The sequence below is a fragment of the Abramis brama genome (assembly GCF_963993115.1).
Source record: "Abramis brama genome assembly, chromosome: 25".
NCBI lineage: Eukaryota > Metazoa > Chordata > Actinopteri > Cypriniformes > Leuciscidae > Abramis > Abramis brama.
In genome coordinates, this window is record NC_139987.1 from 25,084,903 (window position 1) to 25,106,881 (window position 21,979).

Consider the following 21,979-nt stretch of genomic DNA (forward strand, 5'->3'; position numbering starts at 1 on the left):
CTGTTAGTGTTCAGAAAAAATTCAAGCATAAAAATGTTACCGTGGTTCAACAAGAATTTATGGAAGCTGATGAAGAATAGGGATTCAGCATTAAACAGGGGTGCAAACAGCGCGCTTTTCGGCGCCTCCCGCTTTTTTCACGTCAGTTTGGGTGACTTGTGTGAATCGTGCAGATCCGAAGAGTTTTTTTTTAAGGGGGGGGGGGGGTTGAGAGGGTCTGATAATAATTTAACCAACAGTAATTCTGGATTGCGTCCACCAACAAGTAAATAGGAAATAAGCGAATCAGAACACTGCGCGCCAAACCAGCAGTATGTGCGCAAGCGTGAACCACTAGTGTTTCTGTCTCACTCTCACTCTGGAAGTCTGGATCTGCCACTGCATCACATTTCTCTCTGCGTGGCGTGGAGTGTCCGTTTTTATGTCGGCTCTCATGTTAACTGGTTAGAGCTTGTGTAGAGCACAATGCCTGCGTGACACACACACTTCTCGAGCCGCGCCGAAATCGCGTGCTAGAAATAGAACCGCAACTGACGCCTATTTTTCATGCGACACGCACATGCACTTGCAAGTGTTGGAAGTTTTCAGACAAAATAGAAGGCGCAAATACATATTAATAAATTACATTTTGATGCTTGAAAGTCTCTCGGTTTTTGACAAATGCATATATAATTGTAATTTAAAAAATAGGCCTAATTATCGATTTTCAAATATTGCCCCTGTCAATAGGCCTACAGAACGAAATATTCTGTAGCCTATTTTGCCGTCAATACTGCCGACGTTGTCTTTGCTGTATCAGGCTATATATATTATGTTTAACATCCAAATGTAGATGGTCTGTCGGCGCACAGAGCCACGCAGTCGCAGACAGCACGTGAAGTTCGTGAACACCGAATTCCCTTTTCTTTCTTATCTATTTGTGTTTGAACAGACATGTGCACGAAAAAATAAGCCAGTGTCCGTCTCAACGAGTTTCCCCGTAAACGCAGTCAAAATAAAACGGATGCGTGTCATTACCGGTATTAGATACGTGCATTCGTCTTAAAGGGACAGCACCCAATATACCTGCAGCTGTTTGTGTCACCAAAGTTAATCAAACAACAAAAGAGAAAGAGAAAAATCACGTTTTGTCAAAAGATAAACTGTATTAATACTTAATACAGTTAATTTACCTGAAAAACATAAAGCACTGCTTTATTTCTCGTGTATTTGTGTTTTATTGTATTTATATTTGTATTTTGTTTATTAGTTTCTATGCAGATGCACTAGGCCTACCCTACACAATTACCCCAATCATCCTAGAATTATTAATTCTTTACAAAAAGAGCTATTCAAATCATCAGGTGAAATTGTTTTCAGGAAGTAGCAGTAAAGCAAGAAGAAGAAGTGCAAGATAGTTTTTCTAAATTTCATTTGACTCTATGTGCCTATAGGGGTGGGTTGGGGATGGTGGCAATGTAGTATTTGGATATTTGCCGCGGGACGAGGGCTTCGATTACCTCTCTCTTTTTTGACCATACATGTGTTTGCACCCCTGATTAAAGAAAGCTATTAAGTCTGGAAGAGACACTGTCATAAAGGTCTGCGAAACAAAGTTATTCAAGAGCTGAGAGTTGCCAAATCCAGTTATTATCTTCATCTAATTAATGAGGCAAAAGGGAATAGTAAACTAATTTGGAAAAACAGAAATGCTCTTTTACGGAAGGAACCAAATTTTAGGAGATGTTAAGCTTAAAGTTCATGGAAAGCAAGAGTTGAAGATGATTGTGCCATTTCTATTACTTTCAATCGTTTTTTTATTAACAAGACTTAGGGGAAACATTTCCGAGAAGGGAAATAAATATTAGTCCGATTGATGATGTAGGTAAAGGTTTTAATCTAACCAAGACAAATGAAATGCAAATCAACAAAGTTATTAGCTCGATGAAAAATTCTAAATGTATAGAGATGCGCATCAGTTGGATACTGTGTTTGATAAAACTCACAAAGATATTTTGACCCCTGTCATCACTCATTTAATTAACTTTAACTGTTTTTCCTACTTCGTGGAAACAAGCCACTGTTACTCCTATTTTTAAATCTGGGGATCATGATGAAGCTAGTAATTGCAGACCCATACGCATACTGCCAGTATTCTCAAAGGTTGCAGAGAAGATTGTTTTTGATCTACTGACATCCCATCTTAACACAGTTAAGTCTGGCTTACATTGTATGCAGTTTGGTTTCAGAGTAAATCATTCTACTGAAACAGCTAATTAACATTTAATAGAGCAAATCAAATTTAAAGTTGACAAAGGAGGATTTGTTGGTGGCATATTTTTAGATTTACGTAAAGCCTTCGATACAGTTAATCATGCAGTTCTCCTTTCTAAACTGTCTACATTTCAGTTCTCATCTGAAGCTTTAGCATGGGTATCCTCATATTTATTAAATAGAGAACAATGTGTAAAAATTAAAGGGGTTAAGTCCTGTAATTTACATTATACAATGGGTGTACCCCAAGGATCAGTATTAGGTCCCTTATTATTTAGTCTGTATTTTAATGATCTCCCGCAACAGTGTGAAGGGAAACAAGTACAAATGTATGCTGATGATACTGTTATTTTTACACATGCGAGAAGTTAAAAGCTGCTACAGAAAGGATTACACAGTGGCTGGAACAATCATGAACATTAGTAAAACAAAAGGATTATTTTTTCGCAAAAAAAAAAAAAAAAGTTAAATCTCCCAATGTTGATATGTTTATTAATGGTGAAAAGATAGAAATAGTTGAGTTAAATTATCTTGGCATAATATTGGACTCAAATCTCAGTTTTAAAAAACGTAAAGAAAATGGTGCGGAATATTATATATATCTTGGCAAATTTTAGACAAATTAGACAATGTCTCTCTGTTGATGTAGATAAGACTTTTATGCATACTACAATCCTTTCTCACATACTGTCTGACATGCTGGGGTCAAGCTGGTGAAGCTTTGATTAAACCCTTAAAATCCCTATTTAAACAGACATTAAAAATCTTAGATAAAAAACCAAACCATTTTCATCATTTTCAAAATGTTCATCACAATTTTAGACTTTTTCAAGTTTGTGTATGGTTTATAAAATCTTAAATGGCTTGGCTCCTTCTGACTTTGTTCATTTTCGCTCTGAAAACTCAGTGAGATCTACCAGATTATCATCCATGAGTAGCCTAATTGTCTGGTTCCCTTTCGTCGTTCTGCATTTGGACTTCGCAGTGAAAGCTACTAATCAGTGGAATGCCCTACCAGAGGATATAAAAGGGTGTAAAGCTCTTGGTCTTTTTAAATTGAAGTTACATTTTTTTTTCTTTTTTTTTTCTTTTTTTAGGCCCTGATAGTATGTGTGTGTATGTATGTTTTTATTGTACGCGAACGCATAGGTATTGTCTGTGTAATTTTATGTTAATGTTGACCTGCCTGGAGACTACGGATGAAAATGAGCCTTTGGCTAAATTCGGTACAATGCATGAAATGGAAACAATTATGTTAAAAATTGTACATGGTCCCTTTATAAATAAATACATTTAAAAGATAATAATAATAATAATTTAAAGGGGCAACAGCTTCATACAGCGCGTGTGTGTGTGTGTGTTTCTTGCAGATTGTATTCAGATGTTTTCGGCAGCAGGATGGCGTGAAAGAGCCACTGAGAGCAGAAAACGCGCGCACACACACACACACACACTATCACGCTCGTTCACAGAGACTCGCGCTGAGTCAGTTAGTCAGTCTCATTCCAGCATCAGTCGAGCATCATGGATCTGCGGGGCTCACACACTATTGGAATGATTTTACCGCTATATCTAATATTTTACTTCATCACAGGCTCTATTAGTAAAGGTGAGTATCTCATTATTCATATTATTTAGAGCAATCTGAGGTTAAAAATGACTTTTCTTTCGGATTTGTGTGCGCGAGAGAGGCTCTCTTGCGCTGACTGGAATAACGGCAGTAAGTTGAGGAGGAACTTTGCTTTGCGCCAGCCTGATATTAAACTATTCATTCATGTGATGTTGATTTATGATATTAGTTGATATAGTTTATTACATTATGTTTCGATGTTGTGTTATATAGAATGTAATAGTTCGAGAAGGTAATTGATCCATTAATGCAACAGATAATGTCACGGGGTTTTACGCATCGAATGACTTTGATTCAGTTTATATAATCAGGAATATGTGCTGTGTGATTTTATTTCAAATAGTCTAAAAAATGAGCAGTTTTGTCTTTTTTATGTATTGAAATGATGAGCTTGTCGGATGCGCTGCATTGTGTCTATGCGCTCATGTCAGATGGTGGAATGGATTAATTATCATCATCACATTTATGACCGCTAAATTATTCATAATTATATCTTCATATTTAATAATAATGTTTATAATATTTAATATTAACACATTAATAGCATATTAAAATATTAGCAATCACATTTAATTATAAAAACGTTATTAATAATAGCCCAGTTTATTATTAATGCGCAGGAGTTTAGAGCTTCAAGGTATCATGACTATAATTAGATTTACCTGATGCGTGAGGCTGGTTGTGACGTCACAAAACTCGATTGCGCCCATAAATTATGGGAAAACAAACTTAAAAACAGCCTAGGATGGTTTCCTGGTCAGGTTTGTTCTGGTTTGCCGGTTTTATATGTATATATATATACACTGTATGTATATATATATATATATATATATATATATATATATATATATATATATATATATATTTTTATTTTTTATTTTTTTTTGGGTGGTCAGGATGTGAGACTTGCTTGCTAACCAGCTAAATCCGATTTAACCCGCAAACCAGCTTAGATGTAGACATTTAGAAATGTTGAAGGTTGTCACATTATGTGTACACTTGTTTTATACTAGTGGATTTTCTAGAAGTCTGATCACAGCTGATTGGAACATCAGAACTTGTTTGATGTTTAAAGTCCCCATGAAATCAAAATAGTTTTTTGGTTTTTAGTATGAATATGTTAACCTTAAGGTTATATATTAGTTAGTGTGCTACAAAACAATGATTAAAAAAATCACATTTAAGAAGATAGAAGCATTCAAAACTTAGTCTCTCACTTCCACCAATATGGATCAGTTTTTTGTTTGTTTTTTTCTTATCAGATTTTCTGTCCAATCAAATGCTCTCTAGAATCTGAAGCTCTGCCCCCTACACTATAAATAGATGCTGAAGCTGCAATCATCATCTGTTCACACATTTATTATTTTCTACATGGTGAATGGCACACAGTGCACTGTATAGGGGATAGGGTACGATTCAGACAGAGTAAATATGCTTTCCTCTGGGGCGAATGAAGTCAGTGGTTTTGTGTAAGTGTCACGCGAACCGCTGCAGCTCCAGTCCAGAGACACGACAGCACAGAGCGGATCATATGCTCGATTCGGTGCAGACCACAAATGTATTGGACTCATCTGAAATCTGCACAAAGAATGATATCTTTTAAAGCGATGGAGGAGATTAAGGAGAAACGGTTAGACAGACTCGGCGTTAGAAACAGCACTGACGAGTAGAAGAGATAACATCAGTGCCATGGACCAACAGAAATTACACACTTTTCAAACTACACATCCCCAGCATGACTATGTTCACGGTTTGCTTTAGTAACAGTTTCATGTTAAATCTAAAGGGGGAATCTATTCGACCCCTGAAATTGTCATTGATGGGTGAACTTCAGTAGTGGTGAACGGAAACTACAACCAATATAATTTTTGCGTTCCCATTTAGTCTAATAGCAAAAGAAAAAAAAATCCATGATAGTATTTCTATGACTTTACAAAAGAGGAAAAAATATGGAGAATTGATTATGTTGGCCAGAAGAGAATGTCAAATTTGCAGTCATTCTCTCAGCCGTTGCATTGTATGTTCTGTAAGTTAATGCCAATATAATATAATACAAAGTACATTGTTTTAAGTGTGAATTACATAAAAAAATGAAAATCTAAAAATAAACTTTGTTAGACATACAATGTTAATAACTGTGAAGACTCATCATCACAGTCTGTGAAAAGAGTCTAAACCGGTGTAGAAACTCATTCATATAAATTCACAGTATTGTCAGTCTGTGTAGAAAAGTCTATTGCACTTACACTTTACGAGTGCGTTCACATCTGGAATGTTTGGTTGGATTAAAACGAACCTGGGTGCGATTGCTCTGTTAGTGCGGTTCAGTTTGAGTAAGTGTGAACTGGTGCGCACCAAACAAGCGGACCGAAACCGCTGAAAAGATGGGTCTCAATCCGCTTCCAAACGAACTCTGGTTGCGGTTTGAATGAAATATGAACACAACACGGACCAAAGACGTGTGAACTAACCAAAAACAGGACATGATTTCCCAAGATGTGACCCTAAAAAGGACAGAATGCCCAACCATAGCTGTTTTTTCTCATCATAGTTGTGATGCTGTCCATCACAGTTCAGTTCAGGCATCAGAACCGCTTCTCCTCACAGCAGATCTCGGTCTCTGTGTGTGTGTGTGTGTGTGTGTGTGTGACGGAGGGATTCCTGACGCTGTTTTGACTCCTTTACACATTTTAAAGGCTCTTCATGAGTTCTCAGCTGGTCAGAATACCATCATATGTAGCTACACACACACACACACGAGCGCATTTATCCCTGAACACGGCACTGTTTTGGATGTTCAGTAAGTTCAGTCACGAAATATACATCATAAAAGCCGACTAATCAGGTTGTGAACAAATCTTTATGCCTTTAGGTTCGGTATCTTTAGGTTTGTTGTTAAAATGCTAATGTGAATGCTAAGCGGACCAGGGCTGAACGTTTTTTTCTTCTTTTTTTTTAAACGAACCAGGCGAACCGAACAACAAGTGTGAACACACCCTCAGTCTTAACGCACAGGGGCCGGTTTCACAAAGATAGACTTTGACTATGGCTTAGAGATATAGTAGATAGTCAGACTTCAGATAGACATCTAAATCAGACCGTTGCACAAAGCACTTAAGACTCTGACTATCTTAAGTAGGACTACACTGCAATGCATTCTGGGTAAAATAAGACACTTTTCAAAACAAAAAACATGGCGGATCGAGTAAGCGCATTCAACCGCTCAGTGCAGTTTACCCCAGCGGAAAATATGTGTTTGTTGGAGGAGTATAAATGACTGAGTATGTTTTTATGTTTCCATTGTTCGATCGCGCCCGTGCCTCTATGGGATGATTATAGTCTCAATATGATTGACACGTGCAAGCACACTTATCAATGAACTTCATACATGTTGCAGAAATGTTTTATCCATGCCTTTCAATTTGCGTGTGCAAAATTCAAAATTGAATGAATGTGAAGCAATTTGTACAAATAGAGACATTTTTGTGAATACAAATGTTTTCCTTTGTATTAGTGTATCATAATTTGCGCATGCAACACAGAAGATGTGCATGTGTGGATCAGGTGACGCGCATGCATTCATTGACGTCTTTTCTGAGTCGATCTCATTTGATTCATTTGGATTTTGAGACTTTCTTTTCGCGGTTTTTAAGCATTTCACAACCCACACACAAACAACTACAAATGAATAGGCCTGGTGCTAATTATTAATGTGTGCACAACTACCCATCTATTTGACAAATTCACAAATGTGCGTCACTACATTTAAACTAATACAATACAACTTGTGTGTGCAAAATCCAAAATCACATGAATGTGCAGCATTTTGTACAAATAGAGACATAGTTGTTAATACAAAACCTCGATTTTAAATTAATGTAGGCCAGAATTTGTGCGTGCAACAAGTAAGATGTGCATTTGTGGATCAGGTGACACGCGTGCATTAATTGACTCGTTTCTGAGTCGATCCTATTTGATTCATTTGGATTTTGAGACTTTCATTCCGCGGTTTCGCCTTGCTCGATCCACACACAGCTGTCTGAGAAAACCTGCTACCACTAGATGGCAGTATTCTGCTGAAACAGACAACGGCAGCGTAATCAAGCGTTCTTCCTCATTTAAGACGCTTAATGTGAGTGATATTGAAGCACCACATTTAGTACACAATATTGGCCTACCTTATTAATAAAGCATATTTATAGAGGCAAACAGATTGCATCAGATTATGAACAACACTCATAGAAAAACATTATAAAACGCTTAACGTGTAATAGCGCGTTGCATGTTCAATAAGGTGTATTGGCAACTGAGTTTAAATATCACCGTCATTACTGCATTGACGTTAAGCTTTTTCTTTATAATATGCGCTATGGGAGGAAAACTATATAGCCTACAGACAAGAGCCTATGAACGCGACGCGCGGCGTTTCACGTTAATGGCATTTCCCTTCCTGAGCCTGTTAAAAAGAAAAAGCTTAACATGAAATTCTGCAGTTGCGTTTAACTTTGCGTGTGTATGGGAGAGCAACCGGTCCGAGAGCTCGGTGAAGCAAGTTTTAGGTTTTGATATTCGCCGCATTTTCTAAAGGGACCATCTGCAAATTCCACTCACAGTCAAAAAAATATAAACGTCCAGTCATTCATTCAAATTATAGTAAATGCAAATTTACCTGTAAGTCAGTCTTACAGGAACCTTCTACGAGCTTTGGAATTTGAAAATGTCTGTTTTTAAATATTAAAAGTAATTTTAATTAAAACAAATTATACGTTTTAACGCAGTTAGTGGAATTGGCAGACGTTCCCTTGTGCATCATGAGCTGTGGTTAGCGCGTCAAATCATTCTCATGTGGAAATATGCAGCTACACACACGTAGGGCCAGTTGATTTTCAATTAACATTTCATGTCGATATACAATGGTTGCATATTGTTAAAACTCATATAGCCTATAACAGTGGCTTATGGGTCAATGGAAAACAAATGTACTGCGAAAATCGTCTTTAACATTTAAAAACAGACATTTTCAAATTCCAAAGCTATACTAGGCTATGTATACAATGTGTAGTCAGATAAAAATTAAGCCTATAATATGAACGCAAATGCGAAATTTCACGTTTTTTTAACAGGAAAAAATGCCAAGCTTATGCCATGTTAAGCTTTTTCTTTTTAACAGGCTCAGGAAGGGAAATGCCATTAACGTGAAACGCCGCGCGTCGCGTTCATAGGCTCTTGTCTGTAGGCTATATAGTTTTCCTCCCATAGCGCATATTATAAAGAAAAAGCTTAACGTCAATGCAGTAATGACGGTGATATTTAAACTCAGTAGCCAATACACCTTATTGAACATGCAACGCGCTATTACACGTTAAGCGTTTTATAATGTTTTTCTATGAGTGTTGTTCATAATCTGATGCAATCTGTTTGCCTCTATAAATATGCTTTATTAATAAGGTAGGCCAATATTGTGTACTAAATGTGGTGCTTCAATATCACTCACATTAAGCGTCTTAAATGAGGAAGAACGCTTGATTACGCTGCCGTTGTCTGTTTCAGCAGAATACTGCCATCTAGTGGTAGCAGGTTTTCTCAGACAGCTGTGTGTGGATCGAGCAAGGCGAAACCGCGGAATGAAAGTCTCAAAATCCAAATGAATCAAATAGAATCGACTCAGAAACGAGTCAATTAATGCACGCGTGTCACCTGATCCACAAATGCACATCTTACTTGTTGCACGCACAAATTCTGGCCTACATTAATTTAAAATCAAGGTTTTGTATTAACAACTATGTCTCTATTTGTACAAAATGCTGCACATTCATGTGATTTTGGATTTTGCACACACAAGTTGTATTGTATTAGTTTAAATGTAGTGACGCACATTTGTGAATTTGTCAAATAGATGGGTAGTTGTGCACACATTAATAATTAGCACCAGGCCTATTCATTTGTAGTTGTTTGTGTGTGGGTTGTGAAATGCTTAAAAACCGCGAAAAGAAAGTCTCAAAATCCAAATGAATCAAATGAGATCGACTCAGAAAAGACGTCAATGAATGCATGCGCGTCACCTGATCCACACATGCACATCTTCTGTGTTGCATGCGCAAATTATGATACACTAATACAAAGGAAAACATTTGTATTCACAAAAATGTCTCTATTTGTACAAATTGCTTCACATTCATTCAATTTTGAATTTTGCACACGCAAATTGAAAGGCATGGATAAAACATTTCTGCAACATGTATGAAGTTCATTGATAAGTGTGCTTGCACGTGTCAATCATATTGAGACTATAATCATCCCATATGCCTCTCTCTCTCTGACACACACACACACACACACTTCAGCATTGCAATCTTGACATCGCAGCCTGTTATTATGCAGCATTCACACCAAACGCGAATAGAGCGTCAAATTCGCGTCTAGTTCGACGCTTGAACATTTTGAATCCATTCGCGCGTATAAAGCGAGCGTTTGAAGCGAAATAGACGGGCGTTCAGAGCTATGACTACTATCCACAGTTGCGTGAGCGGTGTATTGCATTTCACGCATCGCCCGTGACGCTTGCGTCCACTGCTCAGACTATGAAAGGGAGCGCGTCGATCGTTGCTCGCGTTGACTATGTAACGGAATGTAATAACTGGAAGAAATGTTTAAATTATGAGCCATTTTCCCTTTTCTTTTGGCAGTTTGTAACTGATTGTTACTGCTGGTTGCCAAGGTAACAGAGTCTTAGACCTAAGTTAGCCTGGGGGTAAGGTGTCTAATTTTTTTGGTCTAAATTAAGTCAGTCTTTATTTTTGTGAAACAGTCTAACTTGCATTAGACTAGTCTATGAGCAAATTTTAGACTTGTCTAACATAGCTTTGTGAAACCGGCCCCAGATCTATTTTGACACATCAGATTTTTTTGTCCCATCCGTTGTCAAACATTACAATTTCAGATTCAATCCCTCATTCTAATATGGTTGACACTCCCAAACTTTGCGTGTGTACTGCAGAAAGACTCGTGTTTTTAAAATGCAAGTATTGACTTGGTACAGAAGTACTGGTAGTTTTGACCAGCCTGTGTAGACTGTGAAAACAGAATTTCTGTCTATCCGAAAGACCTACGCAGTCTTCTTACGGATAACTAGTTAACCTGGCAGTGTTTGGCAAATACAGTGACTGGTACATCCTCATATGAGCATGAGTTGGGGGAAAAAATCTATTTGCAATGTTTTTCTTTCTGATAAAAACACAGTGCAATTTTTTAAAAATAGATCCAGGTTTGCTGTGCTTATTTGTAGGGCTGCACAATTTGGCCATAATTTTGTGATTATCAATATAGCTATAAAATAATAGTTGTAGCAGTATTAGTAAAAAATAATAAAAATGATAATAATAACTCTCATTATTATTACTGATAAAAAATGTAATATATATATATATATATATATATATATATATATATATATATATATACATACATATACATATACATATACATACAGTATATATATATACATACAGTATGTATATATACTGTATGTATATATATATATGAATTCTATTAAAATAATTAAAAACGTAATGTCTAATTCATTTAGTAATTAATACATTTTCACTTCACTTAAAATAATTCAAACTAATTATATTTAAATATATATAAATACTATATTAATACTATATTAATATTAATATTTCACTGTAAAATAAAAAAATAATTAAATATTTAAGAAAATATAATAATAATTATATATTATTATTATCATCATCATCATCATCATCAAACCAACCAACTTTTATTTTGACTGTAAACTGCAGGGAGCTGACAAGCAATTCTCATTTATGTAATTAAATCGCAGGCTCTGCAATTTCAAAGCGCTCTAAGCCATATCGCGATATCGATTAGTCCTGCAGCTCTACCTATGGGTTGCATGAAGTCAACCAATTATGTTTGGTTGCATGTTTCCGTGCAGTTTTGCATCAGACGGTCAGTGACTGAGGTGACTGACTTCAGCGTTTCCAGTGCAGACGGGGTGTTAGCATTTATTTTGAGGCTTTCAGCTGTATTTGGTCACGGATGTTGAATCTGGAATGGAGGAATACATCAGAATGAGCTTACCAGAGTGGATCACGGGGAATTACACTGATGCAGTTTAATGCTGAGTGATGCCCGCCACTATAAACGTTTGCTCGCACTGTGTGTCGCTCCAGAAAAAGACAGGGACATGGGTGTATATGTGTGTGAGGGGGTTCGTAATGAGATGCATATGTGTTGTAATTGAAACAGATGGTTATGAACTTTGAAAGCCCCTGGCTCTCCACCACACACAGCACTTCAGGATACAATATCTGAAGTGATGGATGCTGGATTCTCCTCTTCTGTCTGCACAGATTGAGGATGCATTAGAAACGAGAGCAAGCTGGAAGCCAGACATACCTTACGTTGAAGTGCTGCCAACTCCATTTCGGCTTGTATTGATGAAATAAATGCATGGATGACCAGTAATTTTCTCAAACTACACAAAACAAATCTACTGGTTGGTCCTCAATTTACATTCTGTCTCTGTGTTGACAATATTGATATTGCTGGTTTCCTATCATTTTCGATTCTTCCCTCTCTTTCTCATCACTTATCATTTATGCCTGTTTGTAGAGTTTGTAGAAAATAAACATTATTATTATTGTAGCTGTATCACGGTACAGTGATGCTGTCTCCACTCCGAGATACTTCAGAGAATATCATGGTACACACAAAAAAAAACATGGCATTTTCTTGCTACATTTTTGTTGGTGATATAGATGTTTCCATTTATTTAGTGAAACTGTGACACTAAGGTCGTTTCCAGGGTGTTGCTGTAATTGCTTTTTAGCGTTTTGCTAAAGAAACCCTTCATGTTTCTTTAATCTTCTGGAATCCTCATCAAGCGTGTGTCTGTAAGTCTGAACACGGAATAAGCATAAATATATACATAAAAATATTGAACTCATCTTCCAATTCAGTCCTGTTCTCATTACATTCTATTTACATTCCATTGCAAGTGATTATTCTATGATTGGCATGTAGATGACATGGATATGAAGACACTTTTAAGCATTTATTGTTGTTGTTGGAATTCAATTTATATTAGGCTACATAACATGAATATTGAACTGCATTTTTATGTTTTTAGGATTTTTATTTATATATTTATACTTTGTCTCTATGATACCGTACAATTTGATATAGACTAGTGATATAGCTTTATTAACTTTTTTGAAGAAATTGATGTGTTGAACTTTGTTGCTAATTGTTTTTTTTTTAGCATGTTGCTATGTGGTTGCTAGGGCGAGTTCTCTCTCAAGTTTCTGTGATCTTCTGGAATTTGTGTCTTCCTCGTTCAGTGTGCTTCTGTGGGATTTTTTCATCTGTTTTATCATCCAGCAGGTGAAAATTGTGAGTCTGATCACTAAAGCCTCGTTCAGACTGTTAGTCCAAATCCGATTTTTACAAATCCGTTTTGAGCTGCATTCATATGTGGTTTGAAATCCTATTCAAATCGCATTTGTGGAAATCCGTTTCAGTCTGACTGCTCTGATCGGATTTCACGTGGTTTACTTTCTCACGCCACGTAAAATGTAAACGTCAGACGTTATTTTAGGAAACATGCACAAAGTCGCTGCAGAAACAAGGTTGTGTTGTTGCAAAGTGCCGAACGAGTAGAAAATGGTGATACAACGGAGAGATGTTTTGAAACCGGCGGAGACAGCGCGGAATAAATCTGCTCATACCTTAGGCTGGGTATCGAGTTCCATACTTTTTAGGCACTGACCGAATTGCCTCGATGCCATCGGATATCAAAAAATTTCTTGTCGTTCGGTACCAAATTTTGATACCTAAGGGGTTAAAAACACTAGTTTACGCTGGTTACGTCCAGAGATGTGGCTCACATGTCTTCAATCCTGCTCCTGGAGGGCCACTGTCCTGCAGAGTTTAGTTCTAACCTGCTTCAGCACACCTGCTTTTGCATTTTCAAGCTATCCTGAAGAGCTTGATGAGCTGATTCAGGTGTGTTTGATTCGGGTTGGAAATAAACTCTGCAGGACAGTGGCCCTCGTGTAAGCGTCCCAACCCCCATAGATGAAAAAATGTGAAAAAGATCAAAAGAGTGGCTACATTTCACCAGGCTCGATGCCAACAGTGCCTGATGCAAGATAATTGCTGCCAAGACCAGCAACACGACATATCTGATGAATCACTTGACAGTGCACGGAATAAACTTAAGAGGAGAAAGTTACTCCGTCTTCGACTACAAGAAGAACTAGAGCGAGTCACAAATGAACCGAAACTCAGCGAATAGGCTACTTGCCTCACAGACATGAGAAATAGGCATTTAGAAAGCTTGAAATGTCTACTTTTAAACAAACCAATTTGAATTGAGTTATGTAATCCAAATGAAAGGTGCATTTCTCTCTACAGGCGCGTTCACTATACTGTGGAGATGACGAGTCGGCATCGTCAACTTCATATTTGCAGCCAACACTGACTCAGAAAACACTTGTTTATTAATAAACAATTAAAATGTCTCCTTGCTATTTTTCTCCAGACACATTCATAATCATTAGGCTACTTTTGCCAGTGCTTTGCGACAAGCTTTATGTGTGCGCTTGAGCGTGAGGCATATATTCCACGTGGTAGTGGCCTATATGAGTCTTTGAGTCTGTAAAAAAAGTCAACAAACTGAAAAAAATAAAACCAACGCTTTTTTTATCTTTTTTTTTTTTTTAGGTAATATGTAATAATCTTGTTAACACAGATTTCATAAAATTGGTATAGAAAAAAGTATCATTCAGGAACCGGTATCGAAGTCAAGGTATCGGTATCGATATCGGAAAAATGTTGCGGCTGTTGTTGTTGTTTTTCGCATATACCTACCAATGCAACGTCATTGCCATAGAAGCCAATGTGGATATTCTGGAAAACGAAAGAGCGGCATGGGACACACAAATTGGATCTGGACAGTTGCGATTCACAATGTGGACAGTCAATAATTTTAGATTAGATTCCAATCGGATACATAAATAATCGGATTTGGTCTGACAGTGTGAACGTAGCCTTAGTAGAGTAACAGCACACCTAAAATGTTGATGGAAACTTTGAGTGACAAGGTCATTTTTGGTTTACTTTTCTGTATGGAAAGCACTGTGCGCTCCATAAAGCACAAGCCTGAAATATCCTGTTCATGTCCATATGAGACTCAGAATCAGGACGAAATCAAAGCCACGCTGGACCCAGCTGGTTTCTCTGGTGGAAGTGGGCTGAACATAAACCACTGAGCAAAACTAACATGTGCTTTTGTAGTCCGCATGGGCTGTTTACATCCAATGACCCACTTTCACTCTTCATTTTTAAGTCCTTGTGCCCTAAAGAGCCATCAACAGAAGCTTCATTTCTGAAATCACTTCCATTCTTCTTTTAACCTCCAAGGTAGATTTAGCGGGATATTATTATATCTCGATTTTGAGAATAGACTCAGGGGCTCGGTTGTGCAGTTTCATATTGGAGTACACACTTAAGTATAAAGGCTTTTTAATGGTTCTTTGCAGCAAAGCATTGTGGGCTGTTTGGTGCTCTTGAGTTGTTCGTTTCTTTGGAGATAAAAATGAGCTGTTGATGTTTTATTCTAGGTTCTTCAGATCAGCGTTTAGGTTTCTGGGTTCTTTAAAGCACCAGAACATAGGCTTTGTGGTTTTCTAAAGAAGCATAATAATTATTATTTTATTAGTTATTTATTTATTTATTATACTTTAGACATTTTTATTTATATTATCTTTTACACAAATTATAATATTTATTTACTTAATAAATAAATAAATATTTGTTGTATAATTTGCTTATTATTTAAAGTATACATATTTATGATCTTTTACTTAAAACCATATTTTTTATTTTTGAGTCTTCTATTCATTGTCAGTCACAAAATGTTGTGCGGTTTCTTATTTAAAATTGTTCTTATTCTGTAAATAGCATGTAAACAATAAATACACAACCCTCAAGTTGTGTTCAGGTCTTTTTTACCCGGAAAGGATTTTCTTTTTCCTGAAAATGTTTGTTAATGTTATCGCATTGGACTAAAACTCATTGACTTCACTCACATAGAGTAAAAGTACTTCCCAATTTTTTGGGGGATAATTTTTCGAGACCTAACCCTTGATAAAAAGATTGAATCCATTATTTGGCCATAATATAGCATAACAAGCAATTTATAGCCTAAGCAATTTTTAAAAGGCCAGACATTTTTGACTGGGAACATCAAAGGCGTTACAGGGTTTTCAACACAGTGCAAGGGTTAAACAGTGTAATTATTTTTGGCTGTTTAAGGTTTTTTAGATGCTCTTTGGTTCTTTGGAGGTTAAAACGGTCTTGAGGTTTCATATAGGTTCTGGTTCTTTTAGCAAATGTTTTTCTAGAGAACTAAGAGAATTAAAAGCTCTTTTTTGAGATTTCTTGTGTTGCATCAGGCTGTAAAACGTGTTCAGATCCTTTATTTAACAGTGTATGAACTCTTGTATGGGGTAATAGTATTTATTTTTTAACACTCTGGCTTTGTTTACCTATTTGTAATAGTAATAGGCACAGAAATGTGACTGTTACTAGGACAGATGACAAATGGAGCGGTCAGTGAATTAGCGCAGAAGCAGTTTTTTCACATTAAGCCTGAGCTGTTCTTTCTGCCAAGGCAATTATATTCAGGCCCGAGTCACACCGGTGAGATCCAGGGCTAGTTTGTTGGCTCAGAATCCTCCTGCCAATCACGTCTAAACACTCAGTGTCTGCACTAAACATATCAGGAGGGTTTTCCTATCTGATCTCAGGTCAGAAAGACTGACATCCCCTGCTATGTTATCTTTATTTCCAGGTCGTTTATCATTGCCGAAAGCTGGTTTGGAGGCATTGAAGTGTTCAATTTAATCATGACTGTGTGGCTGCTTATGCTTGCCGGTGTGGTGCGCTTTATGATAAAACCAAGTTGCCACCAGAGTGTCACAGACTCTTAGTCATAATTGTGAAATATCTTGTCATTTATTGCAATAGAATCAATTAAAGAGCTGGAAGAAAAGAGATGCCAAGTGTGGGATCGAGTTTGGCTGGGCTTCAGCTCCTCTAGATGTTGGGAAGTAGGTTGTGTTGATGAATGGAAGCACGAGGGAAGAAGTTAAAATGTTTAAATAGAGTGCAACATTGTGACACTTTTAAAACATTGATCTGTTGAAACGACACACTTCTATGTTGTTAAACAGGTTTGATGGCTGTTTTGTTTGCTAGTTGGGTTCCAGTTTTTGTCCATCAATAGTAACTATATGTGGAAATATGGTTTGTATCTCCCACAGTGAGGTCTTTGCCCCATCAGGAATTATAGTTTATCAATTCTACTAGTTGTTTGCATGGAACGCAACATAAACCCTTGGCATAAGATCAATTTGCTGTGAATATTCTCTGTATTTCCACGCAAAGCACATTGTCCATTATGATTCATGGCAGCACAGTGTCTCAAAGAGCCTGGACGTCGGCACGGGGCGAAGCCGAGAACAAATCACCGTCATACGTCTTCTTTACTGTCAGTTATGAAAATGTGTGAATAGAAAGTCAAGCGCTGAATGGGATTCTCATGGAGTCAAGGTTACACACTAGTGGCAGTTGTGTTTTTTTCTTGTTGAACTCTTGGCAGCCTCTCTTGCATTTGCATTTATTAATACGGACTGCAGTATTTAAGCACAAAATTGGCAGGAAATTACGGCGCAGCTGTCAGGGACTCAAGGCCGAGTATCTCTCAAGGCTTTAGCGCCCAAACCAAAGCACATTCATCTCACACACCTGCCACGGCTGATCGGTGATACAGCCCGGAGAATTCATCATCCTGAGCGATATTTTGTCTACAGAATATACTGCACTTGATCAAATATTTCTTTAGCTGTCGCTGTGGAGCATGTTTGGAAAGAAATGTCATTTCTTTTCTGTGCACTTTAGTATTGAAACCAAAACACTTTAAGTGGATAGTTCACTCATAAATGTAAATTTCTGTATTTTCTTTTTACTTGCCTAACTTGTTATTGATGTTTTATAAGAATCTCTTACAGCAGCGAAACAGGCACAAAAGAAAAGATATTAATTCTCAGAAAGATATTAATTATTCAGCAAGTACTCATAACATTGATCAAAAGTGACAATAAAGACATTTTTAATATTGCAAAAGATTTCTGTCTCAACTAAATGCTGTTCTTTTGAACTTTCTATTCATCGAAGAATCTGGAAAAATTATATCATGGTTTCCACAGAAATATGAAGCAGCACAATGCTAATCAGAAATTAATTTCTGATATTAATCAGAAATGTTTCTTGAGCAGCAAATCATATTAGAATGATTTCTGAAGGATCATGTGACACTGAAGACTGGAGTAATGATGGAGTATTTTTTATGAAATAAATGTAGCCTTGGTGAGCATGACAATTTTCTTATATATATATATATATATGGGTTCAATGCGAGTTCGGTACAGCAGGAAAAAGCAACAAATCCCCAATGCTAGGTTTCTTTTCATTTATTTTGAACAGACAGTAGGGCGAATTACAGTTTGTTCCAGCTAGCAACATTTAGTCCCCCTGAGGTACAGTAGTTGCTACAGTCTCCTTTAGTGTATTAAGCACTAAGAAGTGAACAGAATGCTCTCTTGCATTGGCCATATTTTTTTAGGGCTGACAAAAAAAGTTATTTGGTCAGTTATTTGGTTATAGCATCTATTGTGTTATAAAAGTACAAAATAAATAGAATAATGAAAATTAAACTTGTGCAGGGATTAGATTTTGCATTCCTGTAGTCTTTTTCTGCCTAGCTCCGGTGTTTGATGTCATCTGCCCACCCATTATAACAGCAGAAACATCTTAAAGGGGTGGTTGATTATGATTTCACTTTTCTAACTTTAGTTAGTGTGTAATGTTGCTGTTTGAGCATAAACAACATCTGCAAAGTTACAACGCTCAAAGTTCAAAGCAAAGGGAGATATTTGCTTTTAAAGAAATTGCTTTTTAAGGACTACAACAAACGGCTGGTAGAGACTACACCACATTCCTCCCGGGTTAGTGACATCACCAACCCTAAAATTTACATAAACCCCGCCCCCAGAACACGATTTATAGATTATCAAGACAGAATATGCTAATCAATGACTAGAAGATAACTACACATAAGCTGCATAAATTCATCAACTAACCATTCAGAAATGTCCTGTTGCTTCTACATGTTGTCACTTCTTCTTGAGTCTCTCCATCATTGTCTGACTCCGGTTTGAACATAAAAGGCTAAAAGTTTTTGAAATTTTCAGTGCATGTGTGTGTGAGTGCAAGCTGTTGAAGCTCCGCCCTCTGCGCCGGGAGCAGCAGCTCATTTGCATTTTAAGGAACAGACACAAAACGGTGCGTTTTTGCTCACCCTCAAAAAGTGACAACTTTAACATGTTATATATAAATATCTGTGGGGTATTTTGAGCTAAAACTTCACATACACACTCTGGGGACATCAGAGACTTATTTTATATCTTGTGAAAAGGGCATTATACCACCCCTTTAAAATACTCCGTCATTTATGGTCATACAGATCATCATTCGACACTGTAATGGGTCTATTTTTATTTGTCTAAATTCCCTTAAAAAAACCCTCCTGTGGTGTCTTACAGAAAAAGATAACAGCATGTGGGTTGGGAACGAGTAAATAATGAGTTTTCATTTTGGAGTGAACTATTCCTTTAAATGTTTTCCATGTTTTATATCAGCAGCCTCAAACTCACTAATAGACTGTCACAGATGTGCCCTTGAAGGAGAACGGATAAAACACAAGACAATAGACGGTGGGATGCTGCAGGAGCAGCGGCTGCTGTGTCACATTCTACACGCGTATTTCATTTCGCTCTTCAGTGCTTCCCCTGTGGCAGGTTAGGAGCGCAGAGTGACCTGCTAGCAAACTAGGTCAAAGGCGAAGCGTGCACCATTTTCACCCATGAAGAAAGAAGCTAATCAGATATTTCTTAGCCTTGAGGCATCAGAGCTCTCAAGTAGTTTCATGTCAGGCGTCTGGATGTGTGAGCAGAGGGAAAGCTGATTAGTTGTTGGTAATGGAAAGGAAAGGTTTTAGTGACACAGCTCGACCCTGCCTGGTATCACACACAGACTGAACCGTCCCGCAAATAGGCACTTTGTAAATTGTTTAACAGCCTGTGGTTGAAAGGCTCCATGATATCAAGAGTTGTGTGGCTTTCGCTCTTTCTCTGTTAATATATACACACACTTTAGAAATGTTCAGAATAGCATACTAGCTTAGTGTATTAGTCCTGCAGTATATAATGTGTACTGTGTCTAGTATGCAGATTTTCTGTATACATAGAAAACCTTGATAGCCAACTACATTTGCCAAAATGCGAAGCATACAGCCAGTCCACACTGCGTGCAATACTATTATCCCACAATGCACTTGACTTGACCCCATTGACTTGACTGGGATCCATTCTACAACGTCTTGATTCATTATTTTATCTTGTCTCACCAAAAGTCTTTTTTTGTACATTTGTTTATTGGTTTGTTTCATATAATTAAATAATAATTATTTGTTTTTGTATTGTTTTTAGATAAATAATGTATTATTAATTACTTTTTATATATATATATATATATATATATATATATATATATATATATATATATATATATATATATATATATTATACTGATTTTACATAAATATAAATAAATAGTATTTCTTTGCATATAGGCACAAATATTTATAAAAAATATATACAAATAAAATAAGTAAATATTATTTATTTTTATATATATATATATATATATATATATATATATATATATATACACACATATATATATATACACACACACACATATATATATATATATATATATATATAATATTTACTTATTTGTATATATTTGTTATAAATATTTTTATTTGTATATCTTTGTATTATTTTTAACATGTATAAGTAAATAATGTTTATTTATTTAATTTATTTATTTTTATTATTTACATCAGTTGTGAAATATTCATTTTTATTTCCAGGATGATGCCTGGCACTGTTGTAGTGACATTTATCACTGTGTAATGCGTACCATTTCAGTTCCAGTCCATTTTGAACACAGCCATGGTCTTTGATGGCGAGTCCCGCTCACACCCTGATCCTGCTGCGGAGACTCTTACTCATGTTTACTATGGTGCTGATGTCACTCGCTCAGATGAGTCGTACTGTATATCACTGGCTTTCATGACAGCACCTCATTAGTAGTTAAAACAAGCAATTACAACATGCATGTCAAGAAAATGTATGTTTAATGTGATTTACTCTCTGAGGGTGTCCGTCCATTAAGAAACTGAGCATTCATCATCTTAAAAACCCCGGCAAGAATCAAACGGCTTGATTTGAGGAGTCGTGGCTCCTTAGTATGCAGATAAAACACCATGAGATGAAACAGACGTCCCTGGAGAACCAGAACATGAACGTGTAGAAGTGGGAGATTGGCTTGGGGTTTATATTCCACTTGCACTGCAGCTTTTAGAAACAATACATTTTAAAATACATGTTCTATTTAGAACCAGTCTGATGTCACTGGAGAATCTTTGATGTTCCACAAAGAACTTTTCAATCCCAAGGTGTTTGAAAAAAAACCTAAAAAATGTTTTTTTAATTTTCTGGTGCTAAAGATCCCAGAAACCAAAACACTGATCTGAAGAAGTTGTAATAATCAAACATCAAGAATGTAATAATCTTTAGCTGGGACGCTGGAGCTAGTTGTCACCCTTTTTAATCCAGTGAATACTTTCACGTTCTATATAGAGACAAACTTTAAAGTCTTGACTACAAAAAAAACACACCAAAAAACGCTGTTTGTTTAACAAGTGTTGATCCCTCTCGTGGGGCATGTTGTCACAATATAAGAAGCAAGCTGTCACATTGGAAATAATGCTGTTTATTGACACTGATCTCAGGAGAATGTATTTTATTCAAAAATATGAAATGCTAATAAAATGATTACTTTTGACCTTGTTTAAAACATAGATTTAAATCATATTAT

The 21,979-nt window shown here is 36.6% G+C and overlaps 1 protein-coding gene across 1 annotated transcript in view; it reads left to right on the forward strand.

The window, feature by feature from the left end:
* Positions 1 to 3,751: 3,751 nt before the first annotated feature.
* cntnap3 (contactin associated protein family member 3) overlaps positions 3,752 to 21,979 on the forward strand; it is a 127,352-nt gene continuing 109,124 nt past the window's right edge. Inside the window, exon 1 of the mRNA XM_084105379.1 lies at positions 3,752 to 3,862. Coding sequence (XP_083961505.1) covers positions 3,778 to 3,862 — 85 coding nt within the window. The 5' untranslated portion in view covers positions 3,752 to 3,777. The remainder of the gene's footprint in view (positions 3,863 to 21,979) is intronic.